The sequence below is a fragment of the Glandiceps talaboti genome, chromosome 9 (genome assembly GCF_964340395.1).
Source record: "Glandiceps talaboti chromosome 9, keGlaTala1.1, whole genome shotgun sequence".
Classification (NCBI taxonomy): Eukaryota; Metazoa; Hemichordata; class Enteropneusta; family Spengelidae; genus Glandiceps; species Glandiceps talaboti.
Genome location: NC_135557.1, coordinates 22,568,725 through 22,592,576, shown reverse-complemented (window position 1 = coordinate 22,592,576; position 23,852 = coordinate 22,568,725). Strand labels below are relative to the sequence as shown.

At 34.7% G+C, this 23,852-nt stretch overlaps 1 protein-coding gene across 2 annotated transcripts; it reads left to right on the top strand.

The window, feature by feature from the left end:
• The first annotated feature begins 2,825 nt into the window (after nucleotides 1–2,825).
• LOC144440158 (uncharacterized) lies at nucleotides 2,826–21,047 on the top strand. Of its 2 annotated transcripts, none has more exons than XM_078129436.1 (6): nucleotides 2,826–2,929; nucleotides 3,218–3,507; nucleotides 12,718–12,795; nucleotides 14,486–14,649; nucleotides 17,683–17,944; nucleotides 19,096–21,047. In XM_078129436.1, exons 2-6 carry the CDS (start codon nucleotides 3,462–3,464, stop codon nucleotides 19,362–19,364), a joined length of 819 nt encoding a protein of 272 aa, XP_077985562.1. In that variant the 5' UTR covers nucleotides 2,826–2,929; nucleotides 3,218–3,461; the 3' UTR covers nucleotides 19,365–21,047. The 2 variants fall into 2 exon arrangements, with proteins under 2 accessions (XP_077985562.1, XP_077985563.1); XM_078129437.1 differs by having other exon boundaries at nucleotides 2,830–2,929; nucleotides 3,222–3,507.
• Nucleotides 21,048–23,852: the final 2,805 nt, after the last annotated feature.

The following is a 23,852-nucleotide window of genomic DNA, read 5'->3' as shown; positions in this document are numbered from 1 at the left end:
GATCACTGAGAAATTATTTCATTTATACAACGCACGACGATGCCACCTGTGGCTTGGTATTCCAAATTTTATCCACGTCTGCACCGGGCCGTCTGCATCAACATTGAATGAAGTGAGTTTTGAAATAATTTGCTCGCGCTTAAAATTACGATAAGAGTGTTACACTTATCTGTGATCCACCAACACCAGCCGCTGACCCCTCCGCTGACACTGAGTTGCTGCAACACTGGACAATCTGATCGCCAGTTCCCTGCCTTGCCACACATCAGTGTGACACACATCACGGGACTTTTCTCAGCTCCTGGACGTTTGTTACCTGACCTTGCCATAGGAACGCTAGTAATCGCCGTATTGAATTTTCTGAGTTTGTCGTTCTGTCTCTGTTCTTCTTTCACTCGTTTTTCTGCCCTCTCTACTGCTTTCCGCAATATTTCGTCTGCTTCGTCACAATCCAATTCATGGGTTTAATATTCGTCAGCAGTCTTCCATCTGATTATCCGAATCTACGATTAGAACCAGTTTCTGTCTTTCGTGTACGATCGTCATACCTGTAACAATATCCAGTGTTTCATTAGTCTCCAACCGGTTCGTCTATCTCTTTGGTGGCCTTGTCTCTGTAATCCACCACCTGCTTGTTATGTTTGAATTGTTTCTCACACGCTCTTTTCGTTCTTGACTCTCTGTACTTCAGCTGCTTTCGAATCCCGTTAATACCGTTCCCCTGCTCGTTCGCGTATCGCTTTTCTGAAATCTTGTAGCTTCGCGTCCATGAGTTTACGATATCGTTTAGCAATCTATTATATCCGCTCTGCAACTTGAAGTTGTAGTCTGCGTGTATGTGCCTTCTAATGCCTATACCTACGTGCGTGAGCCTGGAATGGAAACACTTCTAAAAGTCACGCTAACCGTCTAATGCAGTAGCCAATCCAACTGACTACTCCCAAACTTATAACCAATCAATGGTCATGAAAATCCCGCCAAATGAGATTACATCCCGTCACTTCATGGCGTCACCTCGCCACTTACTTTACTCCATTTGTATCCAAAAGAACAAAAGCCTCTCCAAGGCTCAAAACACTGACGATGCTTTTCTACGAACCACTCAGAGCCACTAGAAATCATTATATTTCTGAATGGAGGGTATGTTGTTACATTGTATAAAAAGTATCAATTAATTTTCCATTTGCGAATAGAATCAATAATCATTGAGATGTCACTAGACTGAAAGATGATGGAACTTCGCGCCCCCCAAAATGTTGCTTTGAGTGTAATAAAAGCTCAGTAACAAAACATTGACACAACAATATAATAGGCCTCCACTGTGACAATCAAATCATCACTTGTAGATGTGTTAATTGGGCAAATAGCCTGTGAGCTTTGACTAGGCCTCAGATCAGAAAGGCTAAACTCTAATAAGACAGTGATAACGGTAGGATAGAAATAGGATAGAAAAGTCAGTCATAGAACATGGAAATACCACCCACATAAGGCTCCCATACATGGAGGTATTAGGCTCCATTGCAAAAGGAAATGATAGTTATGATAGTAATATTTGAAAGTGTTAATATTTAAAAGTCTTGTGAAATATAGAGAAAGAAATTGGCATTTTCTTTAAGAATCTTTAATACTTTTTTCCTCAAACTACGTTCTTCCTCAGGTGGTCTGGGTTTATTGTCATGCAAGTCACATGTACTCAGTACTATTTGAACTTGGTCTACTATTTGTGAGTCACGGATAAAATGAAGGTTCTCTCACATTACTGCCGCAATCATATAAGTTAATACCTGTCATTGGTCAGTCTGAGAAATGACGTAGCACGTTGGCATCCAGACTATAATATAGGGTGACTTATTTAACTTCAAAAAAATGTCTGTTCTTTGTTTGTCCTTTGTTTGACGTACCTCTGTCAGTTTTCACCCGAAGTTTCCATCAAACAAAAACAGTTCAACTCCTTATTTTCCCCTACTGTTTGACATTTGAAAAGACCGACCACATGATTATGTGACTGAAATTTCCGTTAGTCATAGTATGTAATCCGCCTATACACCATCGAACAAAACTGTACACGTGACATGTATATTTTTTTTTTTTAAAGATACACCCAACTAATGTTTAGTCTATATATTTGTTCTGTTGCACACTGGACAACATAAGCTTAGTTGTTGGTATTATTATATACCTCATTATTTGCATGAATTTAAATAATAATTTACATTATTTATTATTTGAAGCATTTATAATATTTCAACAAGTAAACACCAGAGACCAATGGGAATTCCGGTCGATGTCGATAGACGGGAGAAACCCATTCGCCACAAAATGTGTGATTTAATCTACCCCCATCGAATGAAACCACTGACGTCACAGAAAATCCCGCCAAAATTTGCATTCGTTGACTATGATTATGCTGATGACAAATTCAACATGCGCGTACTTGCGCCCAGTCTTTTGTTAGTAAACACTACATCATAACAACCCACTCATGGAAAAGTACTTCCGCATTGTAAAAAAAGAAAATTGGCGCGAAATAAAGTAACCATTCGGGTGAAGGGTAGTTTAGCCTGTGGAAGACAGAAACACATCGTTCATTTATGTATAGAAAAATAGGAATACGAACGATCATAATAAAAGTTTGACATGATAATTGTAGTTGTCTTCTTTACAGAGAAGAATATATTTCTTGTCTTGTAGTTCATGTTCACATGTAGACGAACATACTAAGATATCAGTGTCCACCCCTACAGTAAATGGTTTAAACCTATTTGAATTGCAAATAAAAATGTTGCACGTTTAGACTCAGTACTGCAAAGCTAGCTCTGGTGTCCAGTATCGTATGTATGCCGCGATCGATTGTATACACTGTATAGATCTGATATTCAATTTGGTACCCAGAACTATTTGAAGGGATTTTGGAGAATCAAAGTGAAAGGTTAGCATATTTTAATGATCGATAATATATGCATGTATACAACTTGTTTTTTTTATAAATCTGTCTGTCATAAATACAACGTTACCTCAAGTAACATTGCGGTGACATGACACGAGATGGCCTTTTATGTGCACATGTATGTCACGCTGACATTATTGTAGTTCAGGTCACGTTCAACGTTCATATATTTGTGAACCTCTGATTTAAACCCGAGTCTTCTAGACACTATGTTTACCTCTAAATAATTGCTGTCATTTATATTGTGTTTTTTCCCCGCAAATTGAACAGTTAGACCGAATTGTTATTGGTTGTGAAGGCGTTCCGTACCCGGACTGGCCTCCAGTAATTTGCCGTGTACACAGTGACTCATCATACGAGAGGCAGACTTCGTTAAATTTGACACCGCACCCGGTTTAACAATTACATTGTAAACACGGAATGAGAACTAATACTTTCTATACGTGGATGCAAGGAAATAGACCATTGTGTTATTTTTAAAGGAAGTTGCAACGTTGGACTTCAAAAATAGAAAATGGGAAACTCTAACATACAAGACAACCTAATATGGGCCTTTTTAGGTGAGTATTTTTATTTCCTTCTTGTAGAGGAAAATGTCGCATAAAGAATTTATAGCAAGGCGTAAATAATTCATCGCGAAAAAAAACATGGCTTCACATAGAGTATTTTGTTAGAAGTTAATTGGGTCACTAGATGTAATATATTGCAGCAGTGTGAGGGGTTGGCTTTTAACTAATTTATCGGGGGGGGGGGGCTGCTACACCTTTCTTAAAAAAATAAAAGTTTACTTTTAAGTTTTATGTCACCTGCTTATATATTTATGGCATAACTTTTTTAAAATAACACACTGTAGTGTTTATTTTAATAAATACCAGCAAAGGTCGTGCAATACACAAATGTACAGATAAGTGTCACCTGTATGTACAGTGTGTGACTTCTAACAAAAATGTCATAACTGTCAATTCTATATGTTCTACTCCGACTCAGAGAGTCAAATAGTTAGGAAATTCCCAAATTTCCATATGTAGTGTCAAGGGTCTAACTGCGTGTAGAGATTTTCATTTATGACTCAAACCTATCTGAGCTCATTAACATTTATTCTGGCACTGCGTATTGTACTGGTTAGTACTTGTGAGTTGTATAGCTGTTTGATGAGTAACAAGACAGTTTGTACAATCTTTTTACTAAGGTTTGGAAACCTTGGTAACAGAGAGAGGAGGAAATCTTGTAAAACTTGCATAGTTTCCTCTTTATCTGTCTCTTTCTTTGTGTCTGTATGTTTTTTATATTTTTATGGGACATCTTGGTGGCCTGAATTAAAGAAATAATAATGAAATAACTATATTATTACATAATTTTGGCAAGGAACTGTGGTAAACTAAAGGTACCTTTTACTTCCCTGATTTTACCTACTTACTACATTTAACACAAACACTGGTAGGGAACCCTGGCAAATGACTGAGAACTGGGGTATAATTACCATGGAGAGATCTCCTCCATCTACCTCCATGATGTTACGTACTTGGCACCTTTTAACATTGTTTTTTTGAAGGGCGATAAGTGGGTAAAACTTGCCTGCCTTTCTCAGTCATTTGACCAGAGTCCCCCAACAAAATTATATTATAATGTATGGGAACTTTGCCAGTTTTACCAAATTTACCCATGTCTGTTACTGGGGTTCTCACACATAAGCTAAAACACTGGTGTAATTTTGTAAGGTACATTTATCCAGATAATTGTACACAGATTATATATCTATTTATAGATTATTAACATTCAGGACATGTATATTGATCAAAGGAAATTACATGTATCCATGACCTAGATTTTACATGACTTATTATGAATTAATGAAAAGACTGTATAGAATGTGGACATAAAGGTCTGGCCTTCACAGTAACCTTATGACTGTGGTAGTGAGTCCACATTGCTCAATACCATGTTTTATTGTATGTAAAATACTATTATGGTAGCCACCAGACCCCAGATGCTCTTTCACTAATGTGCTTGCAAGGGAAATGTTGATCATCCCCCAGATATTGCTTGTGAAAAAAAAATAGGGTGAGACTCTGTTGGGTAATGCTCAGTGCCATTGGATGCACCCCATCTTGTAATAATACATGTAAGTACATGCATGTATATGCAACTTACAACTGTTTGAACCAGAGTAAACTTTATTCATGTTATTAAGTTTGTCAATGTGTAGTCCATATAGTACTGGCTGCAGCCTGATCCAGGTACTGGCTATATGCCTTGTTATTCAGGATACCAGATAAACAATATGCCAGCTAGGGTACTTTACAAGGAACACTCTGCTATTGTGTTCATTGTAACTACAATTGACAATAGGAAACAGTTCTTATCTATCACTTGTGTGAACAATCTAACAAAAAAAGCTATGGTTTGCATCAGACAGTCACACTATGGTCTATGGACAATATTCTTTAGTATGATTTTCGCACCATGTATGAGGGGGGAATGGAGCTCCGAACATGGACAAAATTCAACCAGGTTGTATGCCAGTAAGGTTAGAGATAACCAACTATACCATGTGATTGTTACATACAGGTTCGAACCCTTAAAATTACTAGTGACTGTGATCAACAACAGTCTCTGCACAGGTGGAGATAACAAACAACTATTCTTTAACAGGGGTGAACAAATCCACTGGTCATGGGTCCGGGACTAGCAATTTTTTGGGGCGGGCCACACAAATTTTACCTTGTCTGGTCCGTCGGACCAGTACCTTACTCTTAATAACTATGTTAAAAAGTCATCTGAATATACAGATTCATAGGCAAGATTAAATGTTTCACATTAGTGGGACCTGGGACCCCTAATTCTTTCAGCAGGACCACTGGATTTTTAAGGCACTGGTCTGGGGACCACCAGGTCACAAAATGATTTGTTCACCCCTGTTTAAGATACAACATTTTTGCCACACTTAATAACTACCACTAGCCAGTTTATGGCACTTTGGTATATTTCCAATTCGGAGATTGAATGAAATCTACCATAACCACTGCAAATATGCTTACATAAAACTCACTGATTTAGAAGTCAAATGTGACTAAATAACTTACAGTCTAATAAACTACTCTATGTATACATATTATCCCCATTTTATATTTCTTTAAAAAACTTTAATAATGAGTTTTTTGACTTGACAGAATGCAACCATGACACATGAGAACCAGTGTTGCATACATGTATGTTAAGTATTTTAACAAGTGCTGTAGGGGTTCTCTGCAGCTGCATGTATGCCCACAGGAGATAAGTAAAGTTATTGCATTGAACTAAAATGACTCATATTTCACCAGGGAGTGAAAGTGAAGTGAAAAAGACTACGTGAGTGCAAATAGTGTACCCAGGGTACTGACCTAGTCTAGTCCCTATACTCTATTGTTATGATTGACACACTCATGTATAGTCAAAATCATTACTCTAGAAGTCCTGAGATCATTACTCCAGAAGTCCTGAGATGCATGAGATGCAATTTAAAATTCATACACTGATACACTGTTTACATCACTATAACAGTTGGGGTTCACTGATTGGATGAACAACTAGTTGTACTGATTGAGGGACTTTGATGGATTGATTGATTGATTGATTGATTGATTGATTGATGATTGATTGATATTTGAGAGCTATTCATTTACAAAAGTAAGAGATACAAGAGATACAAGATTTATCTTATCACTGATGTGCTCAAAAAAGAAAAGACAAAATGTGTTGTTATGTTACAATTATGGAAACAGTGTTTTCTTGTGAGTCACCCACCACATAGATAGTGTGAATTTTGGGTGAATTTAAAGTAGTTGATGTGTGTCATTGGTGAGTCAAATTGACTTGAAGGGCACACTACCTGTTTATTTTGTAGACATAGTGAGGAGGAATATTGACAAGGAGGGAACACTTTGGGATGACCTTAAGTTGTGCAACTGTGACACCAGGGTTAGAACTCTGAACAAGGACAGACTGATAGCTGAGGTCGTTAAGTTGACCTTCTTATTGTCAGCTTTGTGAACTGGAATTACTGAAAAGACCCCAGGAAAGCTTTGAGATCAGACCTTACTTTACAAGCCATATGTCTGTAATAAAGTAGTCATTTAATTGTTTTGAATGATGGATTATGATAATAAATGTTGTGAGTCATCTGTTAGATATTAGTGGAACTGTTTGGTGTGTGTACTATCGGATACATGTGGTTGGAGATGATATATCAAGTTATGTATTGTAATTAAAAAATGAACAACATGCACTGCAATGCAGATATACATGTAATATGGTTACTTAAGCCCTCAAGGCAGTATGTACCCAATAGTTATAACAGCAGCCATGAAGGTGTCAGTTTACTAAGATAAAAAGATGCAAGATAGAATGGTGGTCAAACTAACTTGTTTAAATGAGTTGGTGCCTCTATTCTAAGTTCCAGAAAGAATATTAGGTTATGAATTTATGTATGTATGTACATGTATGTATGTATGTATGTATGTATGTATGTATGTATGTATGTATGCACCAGCTACCAGTATCACTGTCACCCACTTGTGTAACCTACCAAATTGAGCAAGTCTTTTATTTGTGTCAATTTAATCAATCAATCAATCAATCAATCAATCAATCTTTATTGCATAACAACATTCCATATAGCAAGCATGGTAAAGCATACAAAAATAACATACAGAAATATGTGAATACAATACTTCAGCTAGTCCAGTTCCTGTACGGTACCGTTACAAATTACACCTCCATTCACAACTTACTGCCAACTTGGCTTAATTTGACAACATGTTGGCATCCAGACCCCCCCCCCCCCCAACTAAATTGGCCAAAATTGTTTCAGACCGCACAATCAATTTCAAATCAGTGTGTAGTGTGTATGAATACAAAGCCAGTATATAGTGAGGGAAAATAATTCTTTAGTTGACTTCTTTATTATAGTGCCATACATTTACTATTACTCAGCAAAAATTCTTACGTTCCTTAATTTGACGACATTGTTTTAAAAATATTTGAATTATGGGGTTCAAAACAGATCCATTTCATACAAGTAAAATCGTTTTTGTAGGATGAGAACTAAAAATGGCTCAAATTTTCACCCCTACTCACCTCTAAAGTAAAAGAATTGAGTTTTTATCCTATATTGAACTGTTGATCTCGTCCCTAAGGTCATGAAATTGACCTTTTATTGAAACTCGGTGACCTGTATATGACTGAAACAACCCTAGGAAAGCTTTGAGGTCAAATGATAATAGCCGTTATGTAAGTTATGTGATGGTCATATGAGGTCCATGGCTTCAGAACAATGAACTCTGTATTGACACACTTTAGATTGCAATAGTTATGAGGTCCATGGTTGTTTAGTACAATGAATTCTGTATTGACATACTTTACATTGCAGTGGTCATGAGATCCATTGCTTTAGTACATTACAATATATTCAAAAAAACAAACAAAGAAGAAATGGAGAATGCAGTAACCTTGTACAATGTGCTTTCACGTCAGAAAAGAAAAGTCATGGTAACACAAAATAGTGACATGGACAGCCTTTGTCAATAAGTTGCATGAGATAACTGAGCTTAATAGTGATGCTGATGTAACAAATCTAGTAGTCAATTGAAAAAAACAAAAACATTTATATCAATAGTATTTGGATACCAACAATTCAAAAAACTGACAACAACAAATTGCATACCCACAAATGTATAGCAAATTTAAAACAAATTAAAATTTTGAACGATATCTAGAACAAGTAAATAATGTTTGGCACAGAATCAGCATAACTAAGCTCAGGATCTCGGCACATAATTTACCAACTGAACTACGATATCAACGAATCCCCCCCCCCCCCCCCACTGAACTACGATACCAATGAATCCCCCCCCCCCCACTGAACTACGATACCAATGAATTCTCCCCCCCCCCCCCCCCCCCCCCCCCGATGAAAGACTATGTCATTTATGTAATACTAAAGCTATTGGTAATGAAATCTATGCTTTAATGGATTGTAGTAATACATATGTAATTGAAGCTAAAAACCAATTTAAAAGAACAATCAAACTTTATGATCAAAGTTTTTATTCAAAATTATCTTAAAAAGAATATTTTAAAAGAATAATGAGTTCAAATTACGATTTTCATGATCATTATTAGCTAATCATACATGTTGTCTTAGATCAAGAGTTGTGGATCATTATTGGCTAATCATACATGTTGTCTTAGATCTAGAGTTGTGGATCATTATTAGCTAATCATACATGTTGTCTTAGATCTAGAGTTGTGGATCATTATTAGCTAATCATACATGTTGTCTTAGATCTAGAGTTGTGGATCATTATTAGCTAATCATACATGTTGTCTTAGATCTAGAGTTGTGGATCATTATTGGCTAATCATACATGTTTTCTTAGATCTAGAGTTGTGGATCATTATTAGCTAATCATACATGTTGTCTTAGATCTAGAGTTGTGGATCATTATTAGCTAATCATACATGTTGTCTTAGATCTAGAGTTGTGGATCATTATTAGCTAATCATACATGTTGTCTTAGATCTAGAGTTGTGGATCATTATTAGCTAATCATACATGTTGTCTTAGATCAAGAGTTGTGGATCATTATTGGCTAATCATACATGTTGTCTTAGATCTAGAGTTGTGGATCATTATTGGCTAATCATACATGTTTTCTTAGATCAAGAGCTGCCATATTGTTATCCAGCCTAGGAAAATTCAAATAACATAAAGGGGCCTGAGTTGAAGATGTGTAGTGACAAACAAACCCCTTAGGTCACAACCATTTTCTCACTGAATTTAATGAAATGTAAAGATAAGTCTATGTGCAACATGTAATCTAATGCATATCTTACTATAACAAGTCTGAACATTATGACTTTAGGCAGCCGCACTACAGAACCAATGACGTATGTAGACTATTAGGTTTTCTAGACCTAGAATGATGACAAAACAAATCCTTTATTTTCTGTTTGAATGTGCAGTATACATGTGCACCTTTGTCTTGCATGGTATATGCTGTGAATTGATGATAGTCACATTGTTAAATTTATCTATATTATAGTATTTTCCTATTGGTTAATATTCAGCATTGGCTGTTGGAGTGGAGTGTTGGATTCAAATGGAAATTTCAAGTTATGTCATCTCTTTTGGTCTCTGCAATTTTGGGTTACTGGGACAGTCTTTTGTTTACCTTCTGTACTCCATGATTAAGTCAATGGTCCATTGGCCTTTTGTCAGAGGTCAATAACCTGTGTACAGCAGGTTAAACTAGACAGCTGTATATCGTAATAGCATTGTGTGTTCCTCTCAGAGACACTTGTAAACTAACTGTCTCACCATGGATTCTCTAGCTTGATGGCCAACTTCAGTTCCTTGCAAATGTAACCACGATTGGGGTAACTAGTATGGTCACTATGTAATAATGTATGTAGTCCTAGTGCAAAATGATAACACAATTTGTTTTATTTTTTTCCTTCCCTGGATATCGAAAAAATAATTTTGCAATATCCAGGGAGGACTTTTGGGAATGTTCTTAAAAAAGCTATGCAGTTGTGCTACATGACGGATTCTTTGTATTAGCAGTTCAAGTGCAACTTTCCCCGACTTAGTGAGCCAGCAAGTCGGGTGTCATAAAAATTGTTTACATCTCTAAAGCAGTGTCACTGATAATGGGTCAGTAAAACTGATAACAACTGATATGACATTAGGGGCTTCACACTTAGATATTGAGCTTAGATTTGCCTGATGTGTTATGTAATAGTGCTTTATCACATTTGTAAATATTGCCAACAAACATTATTCAGTGATAAGAAAGATAAGAAACCCCACTTCCTTAGCTAATGGCTTGATTCTGTAATGATTTTTTTGACCCATGGATTGACTTGTAGCTTATAAGTGACTGGTGCCTCTAATGTTTTATTCACAACATATCACTTATAATCCCAGTGTGCTGCTAAATGTCAGATTCTCATAGAATTTCTAGTATATTCATGATTGATGTGTTTATCTCAAGTTTCCTTTGCCATCCTAAGGGAATACTATAAATAGAACTCACTTGACAAACAGTGACATTTATTCAAATTTATGCAAATGTATGCACATTGTGTAACGATTCCATGAATCTATGGCAAATGTACGATGAAGGGGTTATTCTGCAAGACGTAGCAAGGGTCTCTCCAGGTCTTTATAGAGTGGTTGGCTGCAACTTGCAAGGTATGATTTGACAACTAAGCTTGGAAAGAACATACATTGCAATTTGCATACAAAACGATCTTATAGCAATTTATAATGTTATTATTATTATTCATATAGTTATGTTCTTTGATACGCAACCAAGTTAATTTTGTTCTACATTTCGGCAACAGTAATCATCATTTCAGGAATCATCGTCAGTTTATCACGAGGAAGGCAACAGTTGTGTTGCTGAAACATGGACATGAATTAGCTTGGTTATGTATAGTCTAGTTCCTATACAGTATCGTTATGATTTACACTTCCATGCACTCACAGTATAGCCAAAGTCATTCCTCTCAAAGTGATGCAATTTAATATTCTTATTGGGGGCAGTTATGTAATTTCCAAATATGGTACATTGTACATTTGTCAACTAAGCTACTTATACACTGTTTACATCACTATAACAGTTGGGGGTTCATTGATTGGATGAATAATTTTTTGTGCTGATTGAGGGACTTTGACCAGACGTGGTTTAGTTTAGCATCCAGAATAGGTTTTGTATATATTATTGAAATTCCAACCATATGAACCTGTTTACTTGAATTTTTCAACAACTATTAGGCCAAAAAAAATTGAATTGTTTTTGGTCAGGACTTTCCATCTAAAATGGAGTGAATGGCTCTGCAGTTATCTTCCCTGAAGTCGAGAGGAATTTTGTATTTCCCCCTAGATCTGCAAACTGTATGGGCTGGTGAAACATGAAAAAAGACCGGCCCGAGGGTATTTAGGTGATGCATGTGCTGACCAGAAACAATTCTTTTTTTTTTCTCTTTTTTTTTCTCTTTTTTTTTTTTTGGGGGGGGGGGAGGGGGGGAGGGGGGAGGGGGGGGGGCTTAGTTAAAACTGTGAAAAACAAGAGCATCTCAGATCTTGTAGTGCCTGCCTGTAGGCTGTAGGAAGGATTGTAAACAGGAATTACTTCCATTGTCATCAGGAATTGTCATCTAATCATAGACCCTAGATGTCTATGGTTTAATAATTCCGTTTCTTACAACTAATATCACATACATGTAATTTATAGACATGTACCAACATGTACATATTTACTAATGAAATTTATCACCTGTATGTGAAAGAGTACATGTACACAAACACACTTGTATTTGTTGTGTTTAAATATGGTGTTTGAAAAAACATATGTAATAAATAGAATCTCATTACATGTGAGTACTCGTAATTATTTGTACATGTACTCATGCCAGCAGTGGTGATTCCGTCACATTTTCACTCACTATGTTCAAGATTGCAAAGCATGTAACTAACACTGGTGCAAAATCCCAGACTATGCCACATGTGAAATCATGTGTCATGGGGTGCTGTCATATCGTAATTCATACATGTATGTCAGACAGCAAGAGAAGTGTAACCTTGTCTAACCTTTGCAGAATAAGAACTTGTTTATGTGACATGTAGTGATATACTGTTAGACATAAAACACTATATATATATTTATAGTTTAGACATGTGTAACTAAAACGTAATAATAACATATTTCATTTGTTTATACCCACAGCTCAAAGTACTTTACTAGTTCTCTGTTTTATACCAACATGTTGCAGTCTGCCAAAAGATAAATATCCATCATTTCCAGGTAAGTGATGTTTATCAAGATCTAAGTCATTATATTCATAATTCACTCCAAATATATAATTTATGCAATGTTGGAATATTACTACAATCAAATACCACTAATCACTCATTATGCATGTTAATTAGAGGTCAATTTTACCCTTTATTAGTACAGTAAGAGGTTTAATGTTTAAAGTTTAAAGTTTATTTATTTTCTAAAGCGCCTTTTCTATTTATTAATATTCAAAAGCGCTGTACATAAAATAGATTTAAAAGCATGGTAAAACAATATATTAAAGCTAAAACAACAAATTGTTTACAATGATTACAAAAAGGCTAAAATGACTACTTAGTAAAAGTCGCGTGTTAATACATCAAAAAGGTTGAAATTGTGATTGGGTTAGACGGCATTGATTTGAGGATACTGACTCAAAAATCGATTTGATTGGATTTATTTTACCTTATAATGTGTAAAACTGCCAGTATGTTTAGCCACGGATAATTCATTACTGTTCAGGATTCATAATATTACAAGTGGGTCATTAAAAAAATACTTTCAAAACATGGTCCAGTTGCAGCTAGTGCAGATTAAATGTATAGAAGGAATTCTAGCACATTCAGACATAAGGTATTAATCAGATTACAAGGAGCACAGTTTAGACCAATCTGATTAAAATCCGATGTGGTGAAAGCGGCTAGATGTCCTTATTTACCACTATTCATCGTGTTGTGACGTTTGTTTTGTTCGGAGTGGGAAGATGTGGGAAGGCGGCGATCACTCTGAACAAAACAAACGTCACAACACGATGAATAGAGGTAAATAAGGACATCTAGCCGCTTTCACCACATCGGATTTTAATCAGATTGAGTTTAGACCTGTTTATGTGTGGTTTCCTTATGTCGTGAATTACGTTTGTTGATTCATATTTTTTGTTATACGTTGTTGTTGGCATTGTTGCCGTTTCTGATGAACTCATTATATAGTCATACGTCGTACATAGTCAACCAATCAGCACGCAGCCCGCCGATAAGGCAGACGATCGAATCAAAATTTCTTGTGTGATGTAAGTTTCAGTTACAAGTTGGAGTGCGCGTGCATACTTGTGTGATGTAAGTTTCAGTTAGAAGTTGGAGTGCGCGTGCATATAAAGAACAGAGTTCCCGGTGTATACTACTACTTGCTTGTATTGTCATTTCTATTACTGCTGTTTTCCGAACCCCTTTTCTATTGTGAGTCATCCACACCTTACATGTTTAAAAAGTACTCACATTATTGCACCTATTGAAGTACTTCAATAGGTGCAATAATTCACTCCAAATATATAATTTATGCAATGTTTGAATATTAATACCAATCAAATACCAATAATCACTCATTATGCATGTTAATTAGAGGTCAATTTTACCCATTATTAACCACCACTTGTAATTGACTGAACTGAAACCCGGTATTAAGAGATAACTGATAAACTATTTGATGATGTAATTTATTATATTACATGTATGTATCAAAAAATGTAAGGAAGTCCCTGCTATGCAATGCAATCAACTGTTCTAACATTGCCAGCAGACAAGTGTAACATTATAGACGACATGGCACATCGACTTTAACATTATACTGGAATGAGGTTTTATGTAACTTAGTTTCACTTCAGCTTATGTCACTTTTAATCTACCAATTCTTCACTTCTATCAATTTGTTTCTTTCACAGCACCTCCCACACATTCTACACAGTCACCAGATGATATATTAGACATTGTTAATGTATTATTCAAAAACATGGAAGAACATCAGAACGGTTATTATGATGGTATGACATGGTACTTTGGAGATGGTACCCCTCCTCCAGCTCCGGAAATTCCAGACTTACCAGAGGTATGTGTATTTTACTGTACCACTGATTTTCCTATTCCAAACACACACACACACACACACACACACACACAGTAATTATTATTATTATTATTATTATATATATTACAATGTATACATGGCAAGTATTTTATTCAAATAGAGAACATAAGTATTTAAAAGTTGAAATTGTGATCACCGTTGAGGGTGCTGACCTTTGGGCGCAGACCCAAAATCAATTTGATTTGATTTATCATGCATACAGCTTCTAAAAATATATTTAATCTACAAGTGATGCAATACTGTTAGCAATGTACGATATTACAAGTAAGTTATTGTAACTAACAGAACATTTTCAAGAAAATATTCCAACAGCAGCTTCAAGTGTTGTTATTTCAAGATGTTGTTTGTGAGAGTATATACTATGTACCATTCTCATTACTAGTTTGTCAACACCGATAGCCTAGAAAAATAACACAAACAACTGCATTCATTGATTTACAGTAATACCGCAACTGCCCTTGCCCAGGGACCAAAATACTCTGCAGAGTTAAATAATAATAGTCAAGTTTTATTAGTGAATTACTGTCGAGATGTTGTAAACTTACATTTCATTATCCAAGCTGAGTATAATAAGACTTAACAAATAGAAACTTAGGTTACTGGCCGGGCATCCTCCACATGTGAAGTGGTGCCAAAATAATGTATTATTACGTTTGGCACTCAGCCACCATTGTGTTCATTTCAATCTATGACATAGTGTAGTATCATCACATAACCATAACCCAAACATTTAAAGGGAATTTAGCCCCTTTCTCTACTGGGTTGTCTGTACTATCAAACTCAATACTAAATCCAGCAAGGTATCGCAATAACTACTGGCTTTAGTATCAAATATAATGTTTCCATGCTGAAAGTGTAAGGACCAATCTTTTTTTATATTTTATGCCGTTCTTACCAATTGAAATAAAAAAAATTAAACAAGGCATGTCATAAAAATACAAATTATTCAATTTATAGGTTAAACCCTTCATTTCTGGTACATATGTAGTAATATTTAATTGGTAGGCATGGGAATATTAAAGTTAACCATCCTGTTCTGTTTTGCCAGTCTCAGTCTGCTAGCATGAGGACAAATTAGAATATAACAGATACCAATAATTTATCTTAGTTTAAGTTGCAAGGCAGAGAAAAAGTGTTCAACAGATTTATACCATATGCATGTATTATTTTGTCCTTAAACGTTGGCAAGGTTTTTGTTTGGATTACTAACATTTCAAACAAAAAGCTGACTACTTGGTGTAAATTCCAAGATTATCCTTGAGTGTTTTTGAGGGACACACAGTCACTTACTGAGTATCTGAAATCTAGTACTTTCTGGTAAATTGCCAAATATTTATGTTTTTCAACACACACCACAGTGTGATGTACAGACTGGATATACACAGCCTTGGTGTCGTTTTTAGATACATGTACTCGTATGACAGTACTATCAAATTATATAACAAAATATAAAACAGCCAGACTGTGACTTTGATTTTGGCATTTTAGTTCTTAGAGCTGCACCAGCTGCACCTGGAACGTATTTTGAGAATTTTTTTTTCAATACTATAAGTTACTTGTAATATCACTCATGGTGTATGATATCACATCACCTGTGGGTAAACATATTTTTGTAGCTCTATACACATTAAACAAATAAAATTGAATTTTGGGTCTGTACTTTAAAATAAGCACCCTCAATGACGATCACGATTTCAGCCTGTGTCTGTACTGCTGATGGATAGTTATTGACCACCCATTGTTCATTATGTACATTGTATAGTATTTAGTTATAATTGGTATCTTACCTTACATGTAGGTTATGTTATCTTATATTTATATACAAGAATAAAGTCAAATCAAGTTCCCAATAACAAAATATAAGATAAGTTTGACACACTGAACTTGACTTTGACAGTTTCGAATTAAATCATTAGTTTACTCTATCACAGTGGTAGTTCCATAGTCGCATATCATTATTCAAACTGTAAATCTGGTAACCATAGTAACAATTGTAAACAAAACATGTAAGAAATCTTACCTTGTACAAGATTATCTAATACAAACATGAACTATTGTCATCTCGAGTTTACGACCTTGCTCATAGTCAAGTGTAAGCTTTCAATTTCAAGTACATTTTTAGAAATACTGAATTTAACATTAGTAAATAGACGCTTTCTATTGTCAGAGTCAAGTTTTTGATTATGAATGGAAAGTACACATCTTATCTTGCATGGAACATATATATTTTGCTCCAGTGAATCAATAAATGTGCACTCTTATTTTATCCATATTAGTTATATTTTCCTCCAGTCAATAAAATTTGTTATCCCCTTTAGTAGTGTTTCTACAAAGTATAATAAATTCTATCCAGATGAACCTCTGTTAGTTAACTTTATTAGTTTGCTGGTAAGAAAACATACTTACTACCTCAAAATGAACAGAACTAAGCCAAGTTTTGCAGGATTGGCGTCGTTTATAAAACGGATATATCAAATAGAGAACTTTATTGCAAAACAGAAAAACAAAATGACAGTGCATTTTGAAAAGTGGTCTCCGATATTATTATTTGTGCGATAATTGATGTTGTATTCACACAGAAAAAAAATACTAGTATACTAGTATTTAAGAAAGATACCCAATAAATTACTATAAATACAAAAAAAAAAGTATAATAAATTCTATTTGATTTTTTACAGTCACATTGTGTTTTGTCCCAATGATTCAATACTGTATGCCCTTTAATCCATAATGATTATATTTTGCTCCAGTCATTAAAATTTGTTATCCCCTCCGGTCATTAAAATTTGTTATCCCCTTTATAGTAGTATTTCTACAAAGTATAATAAATTCTATTTGATTTTTTACAGTCACATTGTGTTTTGTCCCAGTGATTCAATACTTTATGCCCTTTAATCCGTAATAATTATATTTTCCTCCAGTCATTAAAATTTGTTATCCCCTTTATAGTAGTATTTCTACAAAGTATAATAAATTCTATTTGATGTTTTGCAGCCACATGAAGAAAAAGCGGAACTTCCCAAGGTTTTCCCGACCTTTAACCCCAAGGTGCAATGGGACTTGACAGTGATGCCAACTATGTATGTTGATAACTCTTACTACAATAGCACTGTCACCAGTTCATCATTTATAGCTGTTGCCATAGCAATAGTTGTTATCCTAATTATCAGTATGATAGTCACTATTTATGCTATTAAAGCTAGAAAGAGAGGTGTACTTATAATGACGGTGAGAAGATCACTACAAAGGAATGCCGGTATGTAGTTTTATACTTCTTTATACGTTAGCCAGCTTACATTGTCATATGTAGTTTTACACTTCTTTATAGATTAGCTACCTTACATTGTGATATGTATAATATGATATAAAATGCCCCAAAATTGAAGTAAAGCAACATGGTCATAGAGTCAGAGCTGTTATGACACAACAGCACCTAGTGAAAAGTAAGAATTCAAATTAAACTTAATTATCAAGAAAGATGTATCAGTATGTAAGACAGGATTGTTATATTTATTTTGATATCTATGTCCAGAATACACAATGGATAAAGTAAGTTAATACAGCAAAAAGTAGAAGCTTGTACAAATTTGCTCAACGTAATAGACAGACAGTCACTTAGGAATTTTACAAATTTTTCAGTTTTTAGTCTGATATCTACAGAATAGTAACAATTCTCAAAAGCCAAAAGCTGATATTTCATATTGTGATATGTAGTTTTACACTTCTTTATAGATTAGCTAGCTTACATTGTGATATGTAGTTTTATACTTCTTTATAGATTAGCTAGCTTACATTGTGATATGTAGTTTTATACTTCTTTATACATTAGCTAGCTTACATCAAGATGTGTAGTTTAACACTTCTTTATACATTAGCTAGCTTACATCAAGATGTGTGATTTGTGCTTCTGCTTCACTATCTCACCAACCTATTGTATTACTAGCAATAGCAACCAATTAATTTAGCCGTGCCCCAATGACAGTTATCAGCATGCCTCTTAGTAGACATTTATATAATATAACTTAATTAATACATGTACATCATGTCACTCATATTTACATATTGAATTCATTTGCATATACATGTATCAATTAAGCTGGTGTACATTATCCCTCCCCATTGTACCATCAGTTTGAGTGCATTTTTTCAAACCAATCATGCAGTAACTAATACAAATAATATTGTAACATTAATTTTGTTATTTGGCGAGTTCTTATGCCAAGAATGCTTTATTTTGAATAATTATCTAAATGAAATCTAAATTTGTTTAAACCATTGGGTCATTCTTCTGTGATTATTAATTAGCTGAAAACTATTAACGGAGAGAAATTAGAAAATGTGTACCAGGCAAATCATTGCTGGTAAATTGCTAATACAATTGTACACCATTTACTTTTCTATTTATAGATTTGTACCCACCATTGACAGACAGTGACCGTTCTCTATTAGTGAGACCAGCTCCCATAGTGTATGTGGAAGATAGCCGAATGAGAACAGTGCCCTCTAGTGGTCCAGAACCACCACCTTACAGTGAACACCAGGAAGTGTTACTACCACCAGCTGATTCTCCACCACCATATACAGCAACACTTAATGTTGATTGTAATGTCCAGGATGATGTCACACAGACAGTGACAAATACAGGTCCAAGTTCTGAAGGAAACAGTCAAGTTTAACAACATTGATACGATACTGGTGTGTGCGAAGTGTCAACAAGTTCAATATAAAACACTGAATGTAATACAGACGCTGTCATTGGCACGTTGAACACTATTACATAAACATTTATTCATGATGTGCTGCAGACCTTCAAGGCAATAGTCAAGTGAAAAAAACACTGACATAAACTCTGATGAAATTAACATGTCTATGAACTTTGTGATGATGATGATGATGATGATGATGATAATAAAGATGATGATGATGATGATGATGCTGATGGACAAATACCTTGAGCATATTTTTGCTCTAGCAGCTGTTCACAAATATATCTAAATACACAATCGTTTATTGTACACAGAACAGAGACATGGGTGACATGCTTTCACTATCCAGCCACTGGATAAAGATGAAGACATTGACAATTTTGTTATCCTCTTAACACATAATAAATGTCTGAAATTGTGGGGGTTTTTCACTTCAAAGACATTCAAAAACTTTAATATGTTGAAATATTCAGGCAATACATAAACAGGAAGAGATTTCTCTCAGAAGTGACATATTAACATGTGACTGAACGGACGACTTTGAATTTCCTTTCAAGTTTTAATTAGGGAGAAGAATTGCAATGAATCTAAATCTATGGAGAGATTAAGCGTTATCTACCAAACTGTGGAAGACACAGGAAAATAGTACTTCTTACAGCGTGTAAATATTGGTAGGAAATTTGGATGACAAGTACATTTGTAAAAAGCATAATAAGATATTTCAGTTATCTGCTAAACAATAGAGAAAAGTGTGTAAGAAGACTTTATATGCTAAAGACTTAATGTAAAACAAACACCAATCTTTGACAACTCTGAATTGAGGGGAGGGGGAGGGGGTGTATTCAAGAAGGTGAATGTTATCAGTTATAATTTGCTAAATGGGAGAGAAAGGCCGTGAAGATACAGAGACACTGCAGGGTTTGTTTGTTTTTTGTTGTTTTTTTTTGTTTGTTTTTTTTGGGGGGAGGCATTTTAAATTTGACATAGTTCCTGACTTTCAGAGGCTACAGTGACCAGAGTGCAAGGGACTTGCATTCATTTTTCTTCTCATATTTGAAATAAGAGGAATCACTGATGTCTTAAGATTGGTGAATACTGTGAATACTTTTAAATATTTTAACAAAATAACCAGGATGGTTGTCTGTAAATTGATATTTATGGTAGCTAACAAAACAAAACTGAACATTTGTAATAAACTGGAGAGTGTGACTTGTTTCTTTTCAATTTTCAGAAGGTTTAGGAAAGGTAATAAGAATTATTTTGGCATTGAGAAGTGAAATGTTTCTATCGTCGAGACCTAAAGACCGACTGCTAGATATGCTAAGTTTTAAAGCAGTTCATATAATTTCACAAATGTGAAACGATCCTGTTGGAAGAAGAAAGTGTGTAGACACAAGAATTTTCCATGACAGGAAGTATATGCAGTATTTGAAGAAGGAAGAACAGTTTTGAATAATAAATTACCACTGCCACGACCTTTGACCTAAAGGTTGCTTTCTCACATTTCCATTTTTGAATAAGTGTATGCTTATTTGCAGCAAGTCTACTGAGAGAATTTGTCAGCTGATATTTGTAGATAAATATTTAGGACAATTTTTACAAAAATGTGTACTTATTATCTTGTATAAATAATGTCATTTGTATTATTCTGGAATTCTGGTAAAATATTATTGTGAATAAAATGTATTGTCAACCAGATGAAACAAATTATGCTAATTATTGGATAAATGTTAGATTGGCCGATAGCATATAGTTACTTTGGAGTAGTAAATTAGAAATAAATACGAAATTAAGGTCCATCTACTGTGGATTGTTAGCATTCAATGATTTCATTATTTAGTCTTAATATCTTCAAAAAACTGGTGACGATTGAAATATTAGATTATTCGAATATGTTTTCGTTTCAATGGGAAATACTACAAACTCGGTATCAGAAAAACGAAAGAGTATTAAGTTTGGCCACTAGGAGTGCTGTTCATAGACATTTTTACCTGGAGTGAGTGGTATATGGTATAGCCTCCTTTGAAAACCTCATCACTTTCCAGTGATTTATGATGATAACATTGAATTTTCACTGTCAAAGTATTCCGAGTTTATTTCTGATGACAATTTTTGGGAAGTCGGGCATCGTTTTATACATGTGCTGACGTCCTCCTATACGGCTGTGCTATTCAATTCTTCCCCTACTTTTCCGCATGATGTACGCCCTCTTCAAAAATAGCAGCAAGGTACTTCTTGTAGGCACAGTCCTTGTTAGAGGGATGTGATGTAGTTATTAAAACGGGAATATTGGATTCGATGTTTGTTTATTTATGTCCAACAGACATTGCCCAATAACAGCTAGTTGGAACGATCAGTGTTAGTGCAGAGTACCCGGGAAAACCTGCGTTGTAATTCGGTAGAGTCAAACTGAACGACACTCTTCTTACATACAGCTTGGTAAATTTAATCAAACCTTGAGTGGGTTCGAACTCAGGCCGCAGTGGTAAGAGGCAAGTGGTTTAAACACTCGGCCACACAACCCAAATGTATCAAAGTTTGTCCATTTTCGTTCAGAATCATGTCAATAATTACATGTTTTTTTTACAAATAACCTCGCCATAACCCATTTAATTGAATAGTTGATACATATTACATGCGTTCTTTTATGATAGATCTAGTGTGTTTACTTTATATCCATTTTTGCGGGGGGGGGGGACGTAAACTCAGTCTTAGAAATAATTATTTGTCTAGAATATAATAGTTTCGGCCCTATCTACAATTATGCAAATAACCCCGTCCACGTCCACCATGCCCTAGACAACTACACTTTTGTGGCACTCCACACACCAGCGTACATAGCCCACTTGGACACAGCCGAACACAACCGAACACAAGCTGAAATAGCTGAAACTAAACACATTCAGTTCTATGGTTTGCCAGCCAACTTCCCAGATTGAAATCCAGTCACAGTCTGCATGGCTTTTATTGAATCAAAAACTTTTTAAAATCCATAATTTCTTTTAAAATCTCCCAATTTCTGTTCACCATTAATACATACACGTAAAGAACGCCTACATCTTAAATTCAACTGGAACAACCAAAAATACTTGTATAGCAATTTAGTACATTTAAAATAATTATATTAGCACAAAACGGAATAGGTATGAGACGTGGTGACAAACTCGCTGCTTGATCAAGTAGCACTGTTGATTATAATACTTACTGTAAATAACATAGTCATTGACAGGTTAATTTATACAGCGTATTCAGAACATATCAACGCCTGAAATGTTTAATACAACTGACAAAAGTCCCAGTGACAACCACTGTTCTTATGACTCTTGATTCAGATACAGTAATTTTAGATAGACAGCTGAGAAAATGTAATTGCATATATTATGTATATCACTGTATTGGTAGTAAGAAGAATAACTCGTGACCTTCGCTAGGCTACTAAGAACGAAGGGACAGCAGAATGACATACTGCTTGGCGATACCAAGTTGTTTTATGATATGTGCAACTACACAATAAAATTAACAATAAGATGAAATATGATAAAACGGTGAGATTCTAAGTAATAATATATGAAATAATAATGTATAACTATCAGTAAATGTAAGGATTGCAGTCCCGTAAACGCAATATCATTCAATATAGGATAGCTGTGTAAACAAAATATTGGTTTCAAAAGTTACCAATTATACCCACGGAACTAGAGAGCATTTACAGATCCTTTTTACATTTATATCACCCTTAGTAAGACGAATATGAAACTGCAAATTTAAATTGAAAAATACTTCATTTTTTATCCCTTTTAAGTATTTGTATTATTGAAAGGCTATGGATTGTTCAGTTTGTTGGCAAGTTGATTGTGGAACATAGATTTGTACCTATTGTAAAATTGCATTGAAATGTTGGATTATTAAAAACGTTTTCTTTTTTATATATATAAAATTAAGATGAGTTTCCAATATCTAGATATTATTTTCTCAGAATCACAGTATTACACACATACTATATTGTAAAACTGTCCAGCTTTGAATTGTAATGGGTAGGTGAAATATACTGTACTGGATATCAGGGAGTTGTATCCCGATAGAAACCCTAATTCGATCCTAGTCATTCAGAATCTATGTTTAAGCTTTCAGAATGCAAAGAAGCTGAAAAGCTAACACGATGTCTTGGAAAGTGTGGAAACCTGTACGATTGTAACTTTATTACAGTGTTGCTAACCCTTTTTGCACTTGTACGCATGTTGATAATAAAATGTAAAACATTAATTCTTTCCCCAAATTTATCAGGTTTAGATAGTGATGTATAGGTTAGACAAAGTTGATATAAGCAAACCCCTAAAATACAATAAAAAAATAATCAATTAATCCCACATTCTGAAAAACTAAAATTAACTGGAACACAAATAATAAGTATGTCTTTTCAAATTACAATTTAAGGTTAAAAAGAAATACATCAAAATT